We start from the raw sequence: 19,229 nt of genomic DNA on the forward strand, positions 1-19,229 counted from the left end.
TCATCTGGGACATGATGCTTTAGCTACATCTCAGCTGTTGAGATAGTCCCATGGAAAAATTTGAAGATACACTTATTATTTCAAAATAATAAAATGCAAAACTAGCAGTGGAAAATTTCTTAACTTTTCTGTGAAGTCACACTAATGAAAACTATAGCGTTGCCTCTGAAACCAAATGCATTTTCACAAGGTGCTGTCCACCTGAACTATTCTTGATAAATAGGGAATATATTTACTAGCTGTCTTCTAATTTCTTAATTTATAGTAGTCTTCAATTTTCTTTAATTTCTTATTGTGATTTTATGTTAAAAGTCAACAGGTGCCTGCCAGGAGTCACTTATATTCACCAGATTTTGGGGGTTTATATCTTTTTGTTCCTAGTTCATCCTTTCACATTAATCAGTCCAGCATACACGCTTTATGAAAATCATTTTCTTTATTTTTGTAAACTGATGATACCTCTGTGGCAATAATATTCAGATGCAGAATGCAATCTGAAAAGAAACCGTGTGACATTTTGTTTCACCATTTCAGACTCTGATCCTTTTCAGATACACCAATGTGGGTTTCTAAGAGTCTGTATTTTGTCCCTGTGATTAACATAGGAGTTTTGTGGTGGGTGGGTGTGTGTGGGGGGGTATTTTCATGTAGAATGACTGCTAATCTCTTTATGTGCTTGTTATGACTGGCTGTGATACTTTTTTTTCTCTTGTTCTCTTTTTGTTCACTTATTTTTGATGTTTGAAACAATTGTGTTCTAGAACCTTGTTTGTTAAATTTGTTGAGAAATGGAAAACATTTTTCTGCCTCTCTCATAACCAGAGCTCTCATCCTTCCATTAGTGTTTGTGAATGTTTCACTCTTGTATTAGTTTTGTCATTTTATGTACAACTTGCATGTAGTCAATGTAGCCCTTTTACCTGGAAGCAGCGCTTCCAGAGCAATTACTTGCCACGCATATCACATCACTTACATTGGACATTTCACTTTTTATTTCAGGTGCCTTCATGCTTAACACAGAACAAGTCTTGTTTTGGGAATTTGTTTCCTGTTGTATTCTGTCTTTATGACTTGGAATGTATTTGGAACCAAATTCACTATTGTTCATTATTTCTCTTCTTTCACTTCTTTTAATATTTTTCCGTAATATGCTTTCCCATAGCCCCATAAATACATACTGCTCTTGGTACTGCCATGTCCACTTCTTGTAGTAAACCAACCTTGACTTGGTTACTAGTTCTATGGAGCTCATTTCTGCCTGGAGGCAGGTTTCATATAAGGAAAATGGGATCCTACTCGAATTAAGTGCGGGGGGAGGCAGTGGGCAGTTTGTTTGTTGTTTAGGGTTTTTTTTAATTTTGGGTTTGGTTTTTTTTTTTAAGAACCTTAGTTAACATTTTATAGTTTCCTCCTGTTTTCTTTAGTTATGATTCTGGATGTGTTGCATGGAAAAACACAGAGGACTTCACCCCTGCTTTCCTCCCAAAGAAATTTGGAAATGCTATTTTCATCCAAGATTCTGTTTTCTTCTTATACCATGCAACACAAGTATGCTAAGAGTCTGGTCTTTGTTTTCTGGCATCAGTCATTTAACAAGGATCTAGAGCTGTCAGAAAACAAAACTTTGGACCCAAAGTGGGTATCTGTACCTGCAGTCTTCAGACTGTTTCAACAGAGAGACGCACATAGTTTGTTCTCTTTGGAGTAAGTCTCACACTGAAGGAGGCCATAGGAATTTTACTGATGAGTTCAGCAGGAAAAGAATGAGGATCACATTTTGTTTCTTTTGTGAACTGATGACTTGCCTGTATTTCGCTCACCCAGGTGAACATGCCTACAAATGTTCTTCCTGCACATTTTCCACCATGACAATCAGCCAGCTGAAAGAGCATTCATTGAGAGTGCATGGGAAAGCACTGACACTACCAAGATCCCGTGTTGTCAGCCTCTCAGCCTCACTTGGCTACCACACCTCCAAGAAACACACTTCTGCTGAAGAGGTGGAGGACTCTAATGGTAAGAGGTGCCTCAGAGCAAGAAATTAATTGTCTAAAATACTACTTAATGTTTTTATTTAAAACAAAAATTAAGGCAGCAATTAAGAAAAATCCAAAGTTGCATGAAAAGCAAGAATAAAGGTGGTGTTCTAGTACTTGACCTGCAGTCAAATCTCAACAGTTTATTCTTTACCAACTTATACTGCCAATGGTTGGCCTTTGGAATAAGTCAAGCTGACCATACTTTTCAGCAAAGATAGTTGCTGTTACAAAGGAAGCAAATAGCAGAACAGCTGTGGCTTTGAAAAATAGTTTTGTGCTCAGCATAAAAGTAGCTATATTTGGTGCAAATTTGCAGAAGAATTGTAGGAAAATGTATTGGGATTACGTGGCAAGGTTTTAGTAGAGGGTGGCTTCTGTGAGAAGAGACCAGGGGCTGATCCTATGCCAGACAGAGCCAGTTTCAGCTGGCTCCAAAATGGACCCAAAGCTGAGCCCATCAGCGACGCTGGTGGTGCCTCTGTGATAATATATTTAAGAAAGGGTAAAAAACACTGCGCAGCAGCTGTGAGAGAGAGAAGTGTGAAAAATATGAGAGAAGCAACCCTGCAGACACCAAAGTCAGTGAAGAAGGAGGGGGAGGAGGTGCTCCAGGCACCAGAGCAGAGATTCCCCTGCAGCCCATGGTGAAGACCATGGTGAAGCAGGTTGTCCCCTGCAGCCCATGGAGGTCCAAGGTATATCCAGATATCCAACCTGCAGCCCATGGATAAGACCACACCACAGCAGGTGGATATGCCCTGAAGGAAGCCAACTGAAGTGCATCTACACCAATGCACACAGCATGGGCAAGAAACAAGAGGAGTTGGAAGACTTTGTGCAGCTGTAAAACTATGATATAGTTGCCGTCACGGAAACATGGTGGGATGACTCGCATGACTGGAGTGCTGCAATGGATGGCTATAAACTCTTCAGAAGGGCTAGGCAAGGAAGGAGAGGTGGTGGGTTAGACCTGTATGTTAGGGAGTGTTTTGACTCTCTAGAGGTTGACGATGGTGACGAAAGGGTCAAGTGTTTATGTGTAAGAATCAGGGGAAAGGCCAACAAGGCTGCTATCATGGTGGAAGTCTGTTACAGACCACCCAACCAGGATGAAGAGGCAGATGAAATATTCTATAAGCAGTCAGGAGAAGTCTCACAATCGCTAGCCCTTGTCCTCATGGGGGACTTCAACTTACCAGATGTCTGCCGGAAATACAATACAGCTGAGAGGGAACAGTCTAGGAGGTTCCTGGGGTGTGTGGAAGATAACTTCCTGGCACAACTGGTGAGTGAGCCAACTAGGGCGGCCGGTCACAAGTGGTGTTCCCCAGGGCTCGGTATTGGGGACAGTTCTGTTTAATATCTTTATCAATGATCTGGACGAGGGGCTCGAGCGCAGCCTCAGTAGGTTTGCAGATGACACCAAGTTAGGTGGGAGCATCGACCTGCTTGAGGGTAGAAAGGCTTTGCAGAGGAATCTGGACAGGCTGAATCGATGGGCGAAGCCAATGGTATGAGGTTCAACAAAGCCAAGTGCCGGGTCCTGCACTTGGGTCACAACAACCCCATGCAGTGCTACAAGCTTGGGGAAGAGTCTCTGGAGAGCTGCCTGGCAGAAAAGGACCTGGGGGTGTTGGTCGACAGCTGGCTAAATATGAGCCAGCAGTGTGCCCAGGTGTTCAAGAAGGCCAACAGCATCCTGGCCTGTATCAGGAATAGTGTGGTGAGCAGGACTAGGGAAGTGATTGTCCCCCTGTACTCGGCACTGGTGAGGCCCCACCTGGAGTACTGTGTCCAGTTTTGGGCCCCTCACCACAAGAAAGACATTGAGGTGCTGGAGCATGTCCAGAGAAGGGCAACAAAGCTGGTGAGGGGTCTGGAGAACAAGTGTCATGTGGAGCAGCTGAGGGAGCTGGGGTTGTTTAGCCTGGAGAAAAGGAGGCTGAGGGGAGACCTTCTCGCTCTCTACAACTCCCTGAAAGGAGGTTGTAGTGAGGTGGGTATCGGTCTCTTCTCCCAAGTAACAGGCAATAGGACAAGAGGAAACGGCCTCGAGTTGCGCCAGGGGAAGTTTAGACTGGATATTAGGAAAAACTTTTACACTGAAAGAGTTATTAAGCATTGGAACAGGCTGCCCAGGGAAGTGGTTGAGGCACCATCCCTGGAGGTATTTAAAAGACAGGTAGACATAGTGCTTAGAGATATAGTTTAGTGATGGTTTTTGTCAGAGTTAGGTTGATGGTTGGACTAGATTATCTGAAAGGTCCCTTCCAACCTAGGCAATTATATGATTCTCGGAAGGCACCCTGCTGGACCTGTTGATTGCAAACAGAGAAGGACTTGTGGGTGATATGATGGTTGGAGGCTGTCTTGGCCACCGCGATCATGAAATGATAGAGTTTTCAATTCTCAGAGAAGTAAGGAGGGGAGTTAGCAGAACTGTTATCTTCTACTTCCAGAGGACAGACTTTGGCCTGTTTAGGGACATGGTTGACAGAGTCCCTTGGGAAGCAGTCCTGAAGGGCAAAGTAGTGCAGGAAGGTTGGACGTTCTTCAAGAAGTAAACCTTAAAGGCACAGGATAAGGCTATCCCCATGTGCCGAAAGACAAGCCGGCAGGAAGAAGACCATCGTGGCTGAACAGATAGCTTTGGCTGGAACTCAGGAAAAAAAAGGAGAGTTTATGACCTTTGGAACAAGGGGCAGGCAACTCAGGAACTCAGGAGGACTACAAAGATGTCATGAGGTTATGCAGGGAGAAAATTAGATGGGCCAAAGCCCAACTAGAACTTAATCTGGCTACTGCTGTAAAAGACAGTAAAAAATGTTTCTATAACTACAAGAGCAACAAAAAGAGGGTGAAGGAGAATCTCCATCCTTTACTGGATGTAGGGGGAAACATAGCGACAAAGGTTGAGGAAAAGGCTGAGGTACTTAATGCCTTTTTTGCTTCAGTCTTTAATAGTAAGACCAGTTGTTCTTGGGGTACCCAGCCCCCTGAACTGGAAGACAGGAATGTGGAGCAGCATGAAGCCCCCATAATCCAAGGGGAAATGGTTAGTGACCTGATACACCACTTAGACACACACAAGTCTATGGGGCTGGATGGGATCCAGCTAAGGGTACTGAGGGAGGTGGCAGAACTGCTCACCAAGCCGCTTTCCATCATTTATCAGCAGTCCTTGCTAACTGGGGAGGTCCCAGTTTACTGGATGTTAGCAAATGTGATGACCATCTACAAGAAGGGCCGCAAGGAGGATCCAGGGAACTACAGGCCTGTCAGTCTGACCTCGGTGCCGGGGAAGGTCATGGAGCAGATCATCTTGAGTGTCATCACATGGCACGTACAGGACACCCAGGTGATCGGGCCCAGTCAGCATGGGTTTATGAAAGGCAGGTCCTGCTTGACTAACCCGACCTCCTTCTATGACAAGGTCACCCCCTCAGTGGATGAAGGAAAAGCTGTGGATGTTGTTTACCTGGACTTTAGTAAAGCCTCTGACACTGTTTCCCACAGCATTCTCCTGGAGAAACTGGTTGCTCATGGCTTGGACGGGCATACTCTTTGCTGGGTAAAAAACTGTCTGGGTGGCCAGGCCCAAAGAGTGATGGTGAGTGGAGTTAAATCCAGTTGGCAGCCAGTCACAAGTGGTGTTCCCCAGGGCTCAGTACTGGGGACAGTTCTGTTTAATGATCTGGACAAGGGGATCAAGTATACCCTCAGTAAGTTTGCTGATGACACCAAGTTAGGCTGGAGTGTCAATCTACTTGAGGGTAGGAAGGCTCTTCAGAGGGATCTGGACAGGCTGGGTCAATGGGCCGAAGCCAATGGTATGAGGTTCAACAAGGCCAAGTGCTGGGTCCTGCACTTGGGTCACAACAATGCCATACAACGCTACAAGCTTGGGGAAGAGTGTCTGGAGAGCTGCCTGGCAGAAAAGGACCTGGGGGTGTTAGTCGACAGCTGGCTGAATATGAGCCAGTAGTGTGCCCAGGTGTCCAAGGTGGCCAACAGCATCCTGGCTTGTATCAGAAATAGGACGGCCAGCAGGACTAGGGATGTGTTTGTCCCCCTGTACTCGGCACTGGTGAGGCCCCGTCTCGAATACTGTGTCCAGTTTTGGGCCCCTCACTACAAAAAAGACAGTAAGGTGCTGGAACGTGTCCAAAGAAGAGCAATGAAGCTGGTGAGGGGTCTAGAGCACAAGTCTTATGAGGAGCAGCTGAAGGAGCTGGGATTGATTCAAGAAGGACAGGGAACTGCTGGAGAGGGTGCAGCAGAGAGCTACCAAGATGATTAGGGGATTGGAACACCTCTCTTATGAAGAAAGGCTGAGGGATTTGGGTCTCTTCAGTCTGGAAAAAAGACGGCTGAGGGGGGATCTTGTCTACACTTAAAGGATGGGTGCCAGGAGGATGGGGTCAGGCTCTTTTCAGGTGTGCCTGGGGACAGGACAAGGGGTAATGGGCACAAACTTGAGCATAGGAAGTTCCACCTAAACATGAGGAGGCACTTCTTTACTTTGAGGGTGGCAGAGCACTGGAACAGGCTGCCCAGAGAGGTGGTGGAGTCTCCAACTCTGGAGACATTAAAAACCCTCCTGGACACGTTCCTGTGCAACCTGCTCTAGGTGACCCTGCTCTGGCAGGGGGGTTGGACTAGATGATTTCCAGAGGTCCCTTCCAACCCCATGATTCTATGATTCTATGATTGTTCAGCCTGGAGAAAAGGAGGCTGAGGGGAGACCTTCTCACTCTCTACAACTACCTGAAAGGAGGTACTTCCCTGATAGAAATTATAGGATAAGAGGAAATGGCCTCAAGTTGCGTCAGGGGAGGTTTAGATTGGATATTAGGAAAAAATTTCTTCACCGAAAGGGTTATTAAGCATTGGAACAGGCTGCCCAGGGAAGTTGTTGAGTCACCATTCCTGGAGGTATTTAAAAGACATGTAGATGTGGCACTTAGTGACATGGTTTAGTGGTGGACCTGGCAGTGTTAGGTTAATGGTTGGACTGAATGATCTTAAAGGTCTTTTCCAACCTAAATTATTCTATGAAAACATTCCAAAACAGCCTTGATAAGACTTCTTACAATGCATATTCAATAGACTTTTAAATTCATCTTTTAAATGTGAATTGTATTCAAGGGGCTTATTTTCTTTCTATTGTGATTACTCTCTTTTTTTTTTTTGAGTGTAAAAACAGTCAGGACATAACACTCTTTTCCATTACAGCTTCTTTGCATCATCCTAGCAATATAAAGTGTCCTTAGTAGAAATCAGAATTAGGTTCAAATTTGGTTTCAAATGTGCACCTATTAGAACTTCTTTATACAGTATGGTTCCCTAAGCTTGCTCTTCAACGTTATGTCACATCATTATGAATCTTGTTCTGTTCTCTATCCTCCCTTTTCCCCGTTTAGTTTAATGCTAGAATGTTCTAGGTCAGTGATATGTGACATAAAATGAACAAATGTGTATAGTCTTGGCAGACTTTGTATGACACTCCAGTTTTTCCCCTTCCCACTCTCCAAGCTGTTTCCACTCATGACTATATGGTTCCCCACCACTGTATGAGAAGGTAATTTTGAGTCCCATTGAATTTCAATAGTGACTATGCTCCTAAATCTCATAGACTACTATTAAATCTCTGCACCCTTAGCATTATCTTATTTATTTTTAAAATTATTATTATTTGTACAGTCCTACTTGCTTTTGGACATATTTCGTGTGTTTTGGTGTGGTCCTGCATCTTGATTTGTCTTCACGAGCATATTTTTATCAAAAGAGGAAACCTTTTGTCTTCTGCTTTTTTTCTTTATATTTCTCTGACATTCGTTTTTGTGATTATCTGTTTATGTGAATCCATGCATACTACATTAAGTAGCATTCCACATATTTTCCTTTCAGTCTCTTTAGGACTTCTTGTGACAGAGCTGTAATGCCCTGGGTTTCTACTTGATATTACATTCCCATTTTTCCCCAAGAGGTTTTAAATACTCATTGAGATTTTGTGTGCTCACTCCACGTTTGCTCTGAAGTCAGGAGTTAAACGTCTCCTTGATGAGTTTATTTTGTCATATAGATGCTGATCTATCTGACTCTGATGTTCTAGTACAGATTTACCAGGAAAGTGTGATGTTTTCAAATTTATCTGCCTCACTCCCTGTGGTCATTGAGATATTTCTTCATTAGTACTTTGCAGATATAATATGCTTACTTTTCAGTGCACTCAAAACAGCAGGTCTATTGCTTTTCTTAAAGTAATTTTTTCCCTTCATCCCCAACTCTGATTTTGCAAGTATTTATATACTTGTATTAGATTTGTCTAGTTATGGGGGCGGGTGTTAAATACTTTTTTCCCCCCTCTAATTTTTCAACTACTTCTCTGTTTCTAATACTTAAACGTTTACATGTATTGTTCTGATTTGTTCTTATTGCTTGTTTTAGGTGGGTTGCTTTTAGCGTTTAGCTGTTGCGTCCATGTCCAATGATGTCTCTTAAAGTATCTACAAATAGCTAGAGCATAATTTGACTTCCAAATAAGTTTTATCTAACTGAATGAGAACCTTAATTTTAAATATTTTTTCCTTATGGAAGTATCACGGTCTCTCTACTGTTAAGACTCTGACACACATTTCATAGTTTCTATGTAGCATATAAAACTTGAATGTTCATTTTGCTTTAGCAGGGGGGTCTCTTTATAAATTTTTCCCTGTGTATGAACCTATGGTATCCAGGTGTGTATGAAACCAACATTTTGTGTGTTCCATTGTAGTGGAGACCATGAGTTCCTTTCATATGTAGGCTCTTTTGAAAGAGATGATGACTTTCAGCAGAGTTGGCAGACATTTTGTGTGAGTCATTGTGCCTATACGCTGGATAAATTTTTCAGAATGGCAAAATTGCTTTTTAGGCACTTGTGGAAATATTCACTCTCTCCACCCCTTACTGAGTCACTAAGACTTCCTTTGGCTTTCCAGTAAGCATACCAGCAAACTGCTGTAATTCATTGTTGCAGTTCGAGACTGAATTGACAGTGTGGAGACTAAATGGGCTCAGATACCAAAAGACATTTTGTTGCAGATATAATTAATGTTAACAAGTGATACGACTTCCCTGTTCCATGGGAGGGACAACATAGTCCAGGAGAGAAGCTGGGTGGATCAGCATAATGATTTCTAACATGACCTCCCTGTTCCACAGGGGAGACAGCATGATCCTGCATGAACCAGTTGGATGGGTCAGTGTAGCAGATCCAGCTGCACAATATGCAGTCTGGGTGCAGGGCTGGGGGTCCCCACTGTTTGCTCTCAGGTGCTCCTAAGGCCTCTTGTGGGGTCTCTGTCAGGTCTCTCCCTGAGCAATTGCACACCATGTCAGTTATAGGATTGAGTAGAGAATACCTGATTCCAGTTGGCTGAAATTCCTGCAGTTCCTAACAATTGGCTGTTGCCTCGCTGTAACTCACTGTCTGCCCATCTGGAAGGGCAATGGTGCACATGTGAACAGTCAGTTCTATTGCTTTCTGTTCAGAGAGCCTTTGGGGTATGAGAACACTATTGTATTCAGATGCTGAAGTTTTTTAGGTCCATAGCACAGGCAGGAATTTAACATCTTGCTAATCTTGTTCCTCTTTCTGTACAGGTAATATGTAGGTAAGTTTTATAATTAAAATTTAAGTAATGAGATTTGCAGCCTCCCTGATGCTATTCCGTGTTTTTCTGCTTCATTTATGGCTAATTTTGCCTCTTGGCATGGCTATGGGTACCCTTTCTTTTACTTAAGACTGTGCCGTGGTATTAGCTTGTACATTTTTGAAATGGCCCACTAAGTTCCTCATATTCATTCTATGTAAAATTCTTTATAAAACCAGATCTCAGTGGTATTCCTTTTCTTTAGCAATCAGGACCAAGTATTCCATTTTTTCCTCCTTATGACAGGTTGTGGTGAGTTAACCTTGGCTGGCCACCAGGTGCCCACAAAGCTGCTTTCTCACTCCTCCTCCTCAACAGGCAGGGGGAGAAAATATGATGAAAAAGCTCGTAGGTTGTGATAAGGAAAGGGAGATCCTTCACCAATTACCCTCATGGGCAAAACAAAATATATTTGGGGAAGATGGATTTAATTTATTGACAATTACAAATAGAGTAGGATAGTGAGAAACAAAGACAAAACTAAAAACAGCTTCCCCCCATCCTTCCCTTCTTCCTAGGCTCAACTTCACTCCTTCATTCCTGACTCTTCTACCTTCTCCCCCCACCCCTGAACGTTGCAGGGGGAATGGGGGTTGCCATCAATTCATAATGCTTTGTCTCTGCTGCTCCTTCCTCGTCATGATGTTCCCCTGCTCCAGCGTGGGGTCGTTCCCACAGGCTACAGTTCTTTATGAATTGTTCCAGCATATGTCCTTTCCACAGGGTACAGTCCTTCAGGAATGGACTGCTTTAGCATGGGTCCTTTTCCGCTGTGCAGCTTTCCAGCCACTCTTCCCCAAGCCTGTAGTGTTGCATGGGGGTGTTATGACCCAAGTGCAGGACCTGGAACTTAGTCTTGTTGAACCTCATACAGTTGGCCTAGGCCCATCCATCCAGAGCTTTTCTACCCTCAAGCAGATCAACACTCCCACCTAACTTGATGTCATCTGCAAACTTACTGAGGGTGCACTTGATTGCCTCATCCAGATCACTAATAAAGATATTAAACAGAACTGTCCCCAATACTGAGCCCCAGGGAACACCACTTGTGACTGGCTGCCAACTGGATTTAACTCCACTCACCATCACTCTTTGGGCCTGGCCACCCAGACAGTTTTTTACCCAGCAAAGAGTATGCCCGTCCAAGCCATGAGCAACCAGTTTCTCCAGGAGAATGCTGTGGGAAACAGTGTCAGAGGCTTTACTAAAGTCCAGGTAAACAACATCCACAGCTTTTCCTTCATCCACTGAGGGGGTGACCTTGTCATAGAAGGAGGTCGGGTTAGTCAAGCAGGACCTGCCTTTCATAAACCCATGCTGACTGGGCCTGATCACCTGGGTGTCCTGTATGTGCCATGTGATGACACTCAAGATGATCTGCTCCATGACCTTCCCCGGCACCGAGGTCAGACTGACAGGCCTGTAGTTCCCCAGATCCTCCTTCTGAAAACTGAAAACACAATACAAAAATAAGTTACACTTAGCAATATATACCAATTGCAGTACACAGTTCAATCACAATACCAATGTGATTCCCATTACTGGTCTCTATAATGCGACCACCATCATGACAATGGATGTCCCCAGTTACCAGGAAGGAATATGTGGGTTAAAGCCAGCTCAAGCCTGTTGCTCTCTTCGACATTCTTTTCCTAGTTGTTTAATTTTTATATTTTATGTTGGGATGAGCCCTGTATTCACTCCCTCTGTGCCAAACTGGCTAATTAAGGGAGACAATCACACCCTTTTAATGAACTGAGGAGAAACATTTAGGGTCCAGTCCTGTTCAATATATTCATCAATGACCTGGATGAAGGGATAGAGTGCACCCTCAGCAAGTTCGCTGATGACACAAAACTGGGAGGGGTGGCTGACACACCAGAAGGCTGTGCCACCATACATAAAGACCTGGACAGGCTGGAGAGTTGGGCCGAGGAACCTTATGAAATTCAACAAGGGCAAGTGTAGGGTGCTGCACCTGGGGAGGAATAACCCCATGCACCAGTACAGGTTGGGGGCTGACCTGCTGGAGAGCAGCTCGGTGGAAAGAGACCTGGGAGTCCTGGTGGACAACAAGTTGACCATGAGCCAGCAATGTGCCCTTGTGGCCAAGAAGGCCAATGGCATCCTGGGGTGCATCAAGAAGAGTGTGACCAGCAGGTGGAGGGAGGTCATCCTCCCCCTCTATTCTGCCCTGGTGAGGCCACAACTGGAGTACTGTGTCCAGTTCTGGGCTCCCCGGTTCAAGAAGGACAGGGAACTGCTGGAGAGGGTGCAGCAAAGGGCTACCAAGATGCTGAGGGGACTGGAACACCTCTCCTATGAAGAAAGGCTGAGGGATTTGGGTCTCTTCAGTCTGGAAAAAAGACAACTGAGGGGGATCTTGTCTACACTTATACTTAAAGGATGGGTGTCAGGAGGATGGGGTCAGGCTCTTTTCAGGTGTGCCTGGGGACAGGACAAGGGGTAATGGGCACAAACTTGAGCATAGGAAGTTCCACCTAAACATGAGGAGGAACTTCTTTACTTTGAGGGTGGCAGAGCACTGGAACAGGCTGCCCAGAGAGGTGGTGGAGTCCCCATCTCTGGAGACATTCAAAACCCTCCTGGATGCATTCCTGTGTAACCTGCTCTAGGTGACCCTGCTCTGGCAGGGGGGGTTGGACTAGATGATCTCCAGAGGTTCCTTCCAACCCCTACCATTCTGTGATCCCGTGATTCTGTGATTCCAGATCCAGCCCATGACAGTTCCTGGTGTCGCCCACATTCTCTGCTAATTATTGTCATGGACAAAACAGTTTAAAGTTGAGGAATTTTGCTTGTATTAATTTATTGCCAATCAGCACAAACCTCCCATCGCTGATTTGGGCATTGAGAAAAAAAGAAGACAATTAGACAAACAAATAAACACCTATCCTCTCCCCTCCCCAGTCTCATCTTCCCTTATTTTCACAAGTGACACTCAGTCTGTCAAAAATTCCTCTAATAAGGAAATGGGTGGTGTAGAAGGTAGAGGTGATATGTGTAACGGTTTCTGCCTTGTGTGCCTGCTCCAGCATGGGTTGCCCTCAGGCTGCATTCCCTTCCAGAGGTGTATGTACCACCCCCACACACAAAGTGCCTTTCCAGCCACCACTGGCTGCCTGTGTATTTCTTAAATATGTTTGAGCAGGAGTGCCATGTTCCTCTTTATTGGATAAAATTTTGGTGTGAAGTGTGTTTTTTTCTTTCCCACAGTTGCTTTCCTTTGCCTCATGGCAAGCTGGAAGCAGCTGTGAGTGACACAGGGCCTTAAGATTTGACCTGATAGAAGTCATTGTGAGCCGTCTGTGGTGAGCAAACCTGATGTAGAAGTAATGAGAACAAAGAGGATAAATATATTGTGATCCGGTTTGTGCTCAGGCAACTCAGGGAGAAGAAACAAAAAAAAATTTGAATCAATTTACCAGAAGCTTTCATGTCTCTGCTGTACACCTGATGATGAAGCTGAGGAGCCTGGAGACATTTTCCTCCCTATGTTTTGTTTTTGTTTGGTATTTTTTGTTGTTGCTGTTGGTTTGGGTTTCATTTCTAAAGCATATATAACTTATCTCTATGGTAGTGTGAAAAGAAAGCAACCATTTTACTTTCTTGAAGACAGATGAAGTCCACACACTGAGTGCTGTACAAGTCTATTTGCCTTTTGTTTCTCTTTACTAATTGGTTAGAATGGATGGTATTAATTTCCAACAAGTATGCGTTTTAGAGAATTCATACATCTACAGCCTCAGGGAATTATACTTTGGAAATGAATCACCCATCAAATTGGGAGGTGGCTGATACACTTTGTGTTCTGACTTTTTTTTTTTTAAATCATCTTTTGTTTTCCTTTTCAAAAAGCTTAAGAAAAGAGCCTTTTGTTATCTTTTCAGTAATGTCACACTGAAATTCACCTGTGCTTTTTCTGCTTTCATTTGTACCATTCATGGGGAGTTGTGGATTATATGGGACAAAGTAGCTGAATTCCTAACTTCCACATTCAAATCAATGTATTGGGAAACTTCCAAGACTCCCCTCCATTTTTTTTAATAAAGTATTCTAGTTTTCAGTGTGTGTGCTGAAACATATCCAGTCTGTGTTTTTTTAAATATCATTAAAATGGCGTGACAGCCTTCTGTTGGGTTATATTGTATCCATTTCCTTTTTCTTTCTGTCTTTAATAGGTTACTCATATATTTATCCCTCCCCAGATCAGATTTAAAAAGCCTAATCTCAGCCGACCACCTTTTACATTGTAGAATACAAATTGGGTTAGATGAAGAAATGGTAATCCTCTTATCTCTTCAGAAGGCTGCCTGCTGGAACAGGACTGAAATCTTTTTAAATTTCATTGATCCACCTGGAATGACAACTTCTCTCTCTCTTTCTTTATAGACTCTTCATACTCAGAACCTCCTGATGTTCAGCAACAGTTGAACCACTACCAGTCTGCAGCTCTGGCCATGAACAGTAACATCAGCCGAATCCCACTTTCTGGGAGTGCTGCGGGAGTGGAAAAAACAGAAACTATCCTTAACTGTGAATTTTGTGAATTCTCCTCGGGTTACATACAGAGCATTCGACGTCATTACCGTGACAAGCATGGAGGGAAGAAACTGTTCAAGTGCAAAGATTGTTCCTTTTATACAGGCTTTAAGTAAGTATTGGGCAAAATAAATAAACTGAACTTCTAATGGGATTTTTTTTAGTGCTTCAAAAGACTTCTGAAATCTTTGTGAGAACTGGCTGTAGCTAAGACCAACGGTGACCAGGGAGAAAAACATAGGAAATGCCATACCAGATCACAGCAGCATCCATGTAATTATTTTTCTTCATTCCTACAACAGCCTGTACCATCTGTTGAAGAGAAAAGCACTTGCAGTAGGCAGTAGTCGCTACAGTAAATAGTACAAGGAGTGGGGGTTTTCCCCCCTCACAATTTGTAATTAGATGCTGGTCCTCACCATCAAGTATGAGGAGTATAAGGCATATTTTTGGAACAATTAGCATGAAGCATGGGGCAGTCAAATGTTCTAGGTAGGTTACAGAATTTCTATTCCCTCTATGAAGAAAGCTCTCATAATACCAATACCCCCACCCCAATTTATCTGGCTGAAATATAAAGCATACTCCAAAGCATCTGATAGCATATAGAAACAATTCAGCAAATCCAATTAAACATTGCAAAATTTAAAATTTCAGGTGCGTGTGTTTAGCCATGTTCCCTAAGGAGAAAAAGATTTATGCAGTTGTGCTGTTTCTGAGTTTCCTTCTGATATTTTGAACCCTCAGTCATAGCCCCCTTAGCTGACATTCAAGGTCTCAAAGCTATTATGTCCTTAGGAGCTTTGTGAAAATAGATCATGTGGTTGGGTAAAGGACAGAGGTTCTGTTGAAGAATTATGCTCAACCTTTCCTATTAGAATCACAGAATCATAGAATATCCTGATTCGGAAGGGATCCACGAGGATCATCGAGTCCAACTCCTGACTCCACACAGGGCAACCTAAAAGTTCAACCATATATCTAAGAGTGTTGTCCAAATGCTTCTTGAACACTGGTGGGCTTGGGGCCATGGCCACTTCCCTGGGCAGCTTGTTCCAGTGCTTGACCACCCTCTCAGTGAAGAACTTTTTCCTAATATCCAATCTGAACTTCCCCTGACTCAGCTTTAAGCCCTCGCGTCCTATCACCAGACACCAGCGAGAAGAAATCAGCACCTCCCTCTCTGCTCCCCTTCATGAGGAAGTTGTAGACAGCAATGAGGTCACCCTTCAGTCTCCTCTTCTCTAAGCTGAACAAATCTAGTATCCTCACCCTCTCCTCATAAGTCATGCCCTCTAGTCCTTTCACCATCTTTGTTGCCCTCCTTTGGACACATTTAAATATTTTTATATTATTCTTATATTGTGGACTCCAAAACTACACACAGTACTCGAGGTGAGGCTGCACCAATGCTGAGTATAGTGGGACAATCACTTCTTTCAACTGGTTAGCTGTATTGTGCTTAATGCACCCCAGGATACAGTTGTCCCTTTTGGCTGCCAGGGCACGTTGTTGACTCATATTGAGCTTACTATCAACCAAAACCCACAGATCCCTTTCTGCAGGGCTGCACTCCAGCCTCTTATCTCCCAATCTATACATACATGCAGGATTACACTGTCCCAGGTGCAGAATCTGGCATTTGTCCTTGTTAAATTTCATATGGTTGGTGATTGCCCAGCACTCTAATCTATCAAGATCTCTTTGTGAGGTCTCGCTACCCTCAAGGGAATCAACAGCTCCTCCTAATTTAGTATTGCTGGTAAACTAACTTAGTGTGCACTCAACTCCCGTGTCCAGGTCATTTATAAAAACACTGAGGAGAACTGGCTCTAAAATTGAGCCCTGGGGAACTCCACCATTGTATTGTATACATGTCTAGCTGTATGCTGGACATTAGACATGAGAGACCACATAGAAGAGCAGCTTCAAGTTATACATCCATAAGAGATCAGGCTTTGTTGCTTCAGCTCCTTGCCAGTTACATGGCATAACTTGCTGTTTAATTCCAGATTACTATTACTATTGCTGCTCCAGATTATTATTTGTTTTAAGCATTTCCAACTCTTGACAGGTCTAATGCATCTTTTCACATTTTCCTATTGCCCTTTTCTCCTACCAGGATTAAACAAAATTGCCTTAAATCAAGCTGTAATTACATATTTTCATAGTTACATAAAGAGAGTTGTGTTCTTTATTGTGGTGTCTCAAACTTTCTGGGATTAAGTCTTTCCTCCTTAAATGTACAACGTACACACGTGAGCTCTCTTTAAAAAAAAACATTTCCAGTCACCACAGAGAAATAAACACACAAAAGCACCCACTGAAGATGATAAAAACTTACCTATTGGCTTCAATGACCATTGGATCAGGCTCAAAGCCAGTTGTGTTTATAAGTTGTTTTGCATTCAAGCTAACAGACTTGGAGAACTTTCAAAGGGCCTTTAAGTTCTGTAATTTAATGCAGCCAGCAGCTTTGGTCTTGCAAGTTTTAGCACTACCCCAGGAAAAAAAATGCCTAATTCCCCTAAGTTTACAAACACCTCTCATTTTATTACTTGACCTTGTGGCTTGATAGATGCATAGTTAATTTCCTCTGCATGTATGTCTCATGTATTTTTTAAGTTTGCAGCTAATGGTATGAGATTTGTTGTGCAAAAGTACTGTTCATTTGTGGAGTCTTGCATTTTCAGGTCCTCATAATTGAGGCTTTCAAACTTATCAACTTGGTGTCAAATTTACTGTTAGATGCAAGACTATTTCATATTTTGACTGAACATTTCAGCTGTTGTGGGGCTAGTCCTACAAAAAGAGTTGTTGAGGATTTTTATTTTTTTTACATCAGAAATAAGTTTTTTTCACCCTTCAAAGTCTAGGACAGTTGAAAGCATTTTACTCAACTTGCTAAAATGTCTCTCTGCCAAAGACAAGCAAATAACGAGCACAAAAGTTGGAAATACTTCTGCTATCTTAACTATAGCAATGTGACTATAGAGCAATCACTGCAAAAGAATATCTTGTGCAGAATGTGTATTCATTTACATAGGGATATGAGCCTGCAAATACCTATGCTCATGTGATATCCATTTGAGCAATCCTGCTGAAATGCCATGTGGCTTTGCGAAGAGAAGGCTGAATGATATCTGTACCATTTTATACAACGCTTCTGTAATAGAGCTGTGACACTTCAGTGTTCCATACACACCTCTTCTGACTGCTTCCATGTCTCCCTCCCATTTCACAGATCTGCTTTTACTATGCACGTGGAAGCTGGACATTCGGCAGTTCCTGAGGAAGGACCCAAAGACCTTCGTTGTCCTCTTTGCCTATATCACACCAAATACAAATGTAACATGATTGATCATATAGTTCTGCACAGAGGTAAAGATGTCCCTGTATATAGATATCTGATATCTGACAAAGAGAATGCTGAACAGAACACTACTCTTTCAGATTGATCCATTAAGTTTTTTCTCTGTATGTGAGCTCAGATATGTTGAATAGATCAGGACTAAGTACATATTACTTCTTTTCTGTGAAATATAAAGTTTACCAATGTAGAAGTGGGACAGACTTAAAATTCTTTTTAAGCTTTTCTTCTAGAGAGGTCAACAGTCATCAAGTACCTTTTTAGCAAGAGTTAGACTAATTTACAACTCGGACCTAGGACAAGGTTGTCTCCAACGTGTTTCTAAAGTGCTTGCTATCATAAACACTCATTAAAGAGTTTTATAGGCCCCTGAGGGAAGGGCAAGGATTTTTCTCAGGCATGCAGCACCCCAACTAAAGGAATTAAGGTCCTTTCTTAAATTTTTTTTCTGGTGTATATATCCAGATTAAAACCTATTGTGCCTAATTGTGCCAGGTAAAGCAGAGGATTTTGATGGGGTTTAATGTGCACAGAAAGAAGGTGCTGCTGTGCAGACAGGACTGAGGGATGTTGCACAGTCTCAGATAGCCTTCCTTACTTGTAGCCATTTGGACTGATAAAACAAGGACAGTATCAAGCTGTGATCTAAGCACATTTGTTCTCCAGGTAGAGGAAGCAGTACATTGTTATAAAGTCAGAAGATTGAAGGTTTTCATCCATTTTCTGTATTTTCTTCGCTCTTACCCTCCAGCAAAGTGAGAAAACAGTTATAGAGCTTTAACTTACATTATAGCTTTCAAAATGGTGGCATCCCAAGTCCCTGATTTGGCAGCATGCAGTTGAAATTAAGACTATTTGCCTCTTGGTGAATAGCTACAGAAGTTGATTCTTACCGAGCTACAACATTATTAAGTGTTATGGCCAGTAGGATGTTGCCAGTTTGCCACTGAGAGACTTTTATCATGTGTCACCTACTCTGCTCAATCAGTTCCTCGGAATGATTTAACTTTGATACATAGAATCATAGAAAGGACTTCTGGAGATCATCTGGTCCAACCATCTGTTGGAAGCAGGACCTTAGATTAGGTTATCCAGGGCCCCGTCAAGCCAAGTCTTGAATATTTCCAGCAAGGGAGGTTCCACCACTTCTCTGGATAACCTATTCCAATGTTTAATTGTTTTCATGGTGAAGGATTTTCTTATATCCAGATGGAATTGCCCCTGAAGCAACTTGTGCCCATTGCCTCTTGTCCTGTCACCACACATGTCTTCCCCCCAGTTTGGTGTCATCTGCAAGCTTGGTGAGGGTGTATTCAGTACTGTCATACAGATAATTTATAAAGATATTGAATAGTACCAGATCCAGAATCAACCTCTGAGGAACTCCACTCGCGACTAGCTGCCAGTGTGACTTTTCTTACCTCAAAAGGTGGTAGTCAATGTCTCAGTTTAGCCAGTTTTCTACTCATCCTGTGGTCCATCTTTCCAGTCCAAATCTTGCCAGCTTGTCAACAAGGGTGTTGTTGGAGACCATGTCAAAGACCATGCTAAAAATCAAGG

The 19,229-nt window shown here is 43.0% G+C and overlaps 1 protein-coding gene across 1 annotated transcript in view; it reads left to right on the forward strand.

Annotated features, from left to right (window-relative positions):
- The window catches only part of LOC141736757 (zinc finger protein 462-like), an 84,285-nt gene that overhangs the window by 46,644 nt on the left and 18,412 nt on the right, over positions 1-19,229 (forward strand). The window contains exons 8-11 of the mRNA XM_074571327.1: positions 1,825-2,016; positions 14,150-14,411; positions 17,544-17,680; positions 18,207-18,209. Of these exons, the coding sequence (XP_074427428.1) occupies positions 1,825-2,016; positions 14,150-14,411; positions 17,544-17,680; positions 18,207-18,209 (594 nt within the window). The remainder of the gene's footprint in view (positions 1-1,824; positions 2,017-14,149; positions 14,412-17,543; positions 17,681-18,206; positions 18,210-19,229) is intronic.

This window comes from Larus michahellis, unplaced genomic scaffold (assembly GCF_964199755.1).
Source record: "Larus michahellis unplaced genomic scaffold, bLarMic1.1 SCAFFOLD_115, whole genome shotgun sequence".
Classification (NCBI taxonomy): Eukaryota; Metazoa; Chordata; class Aves; order Charadriiformes; family Laridae; genus Larus; species Larus michahellis.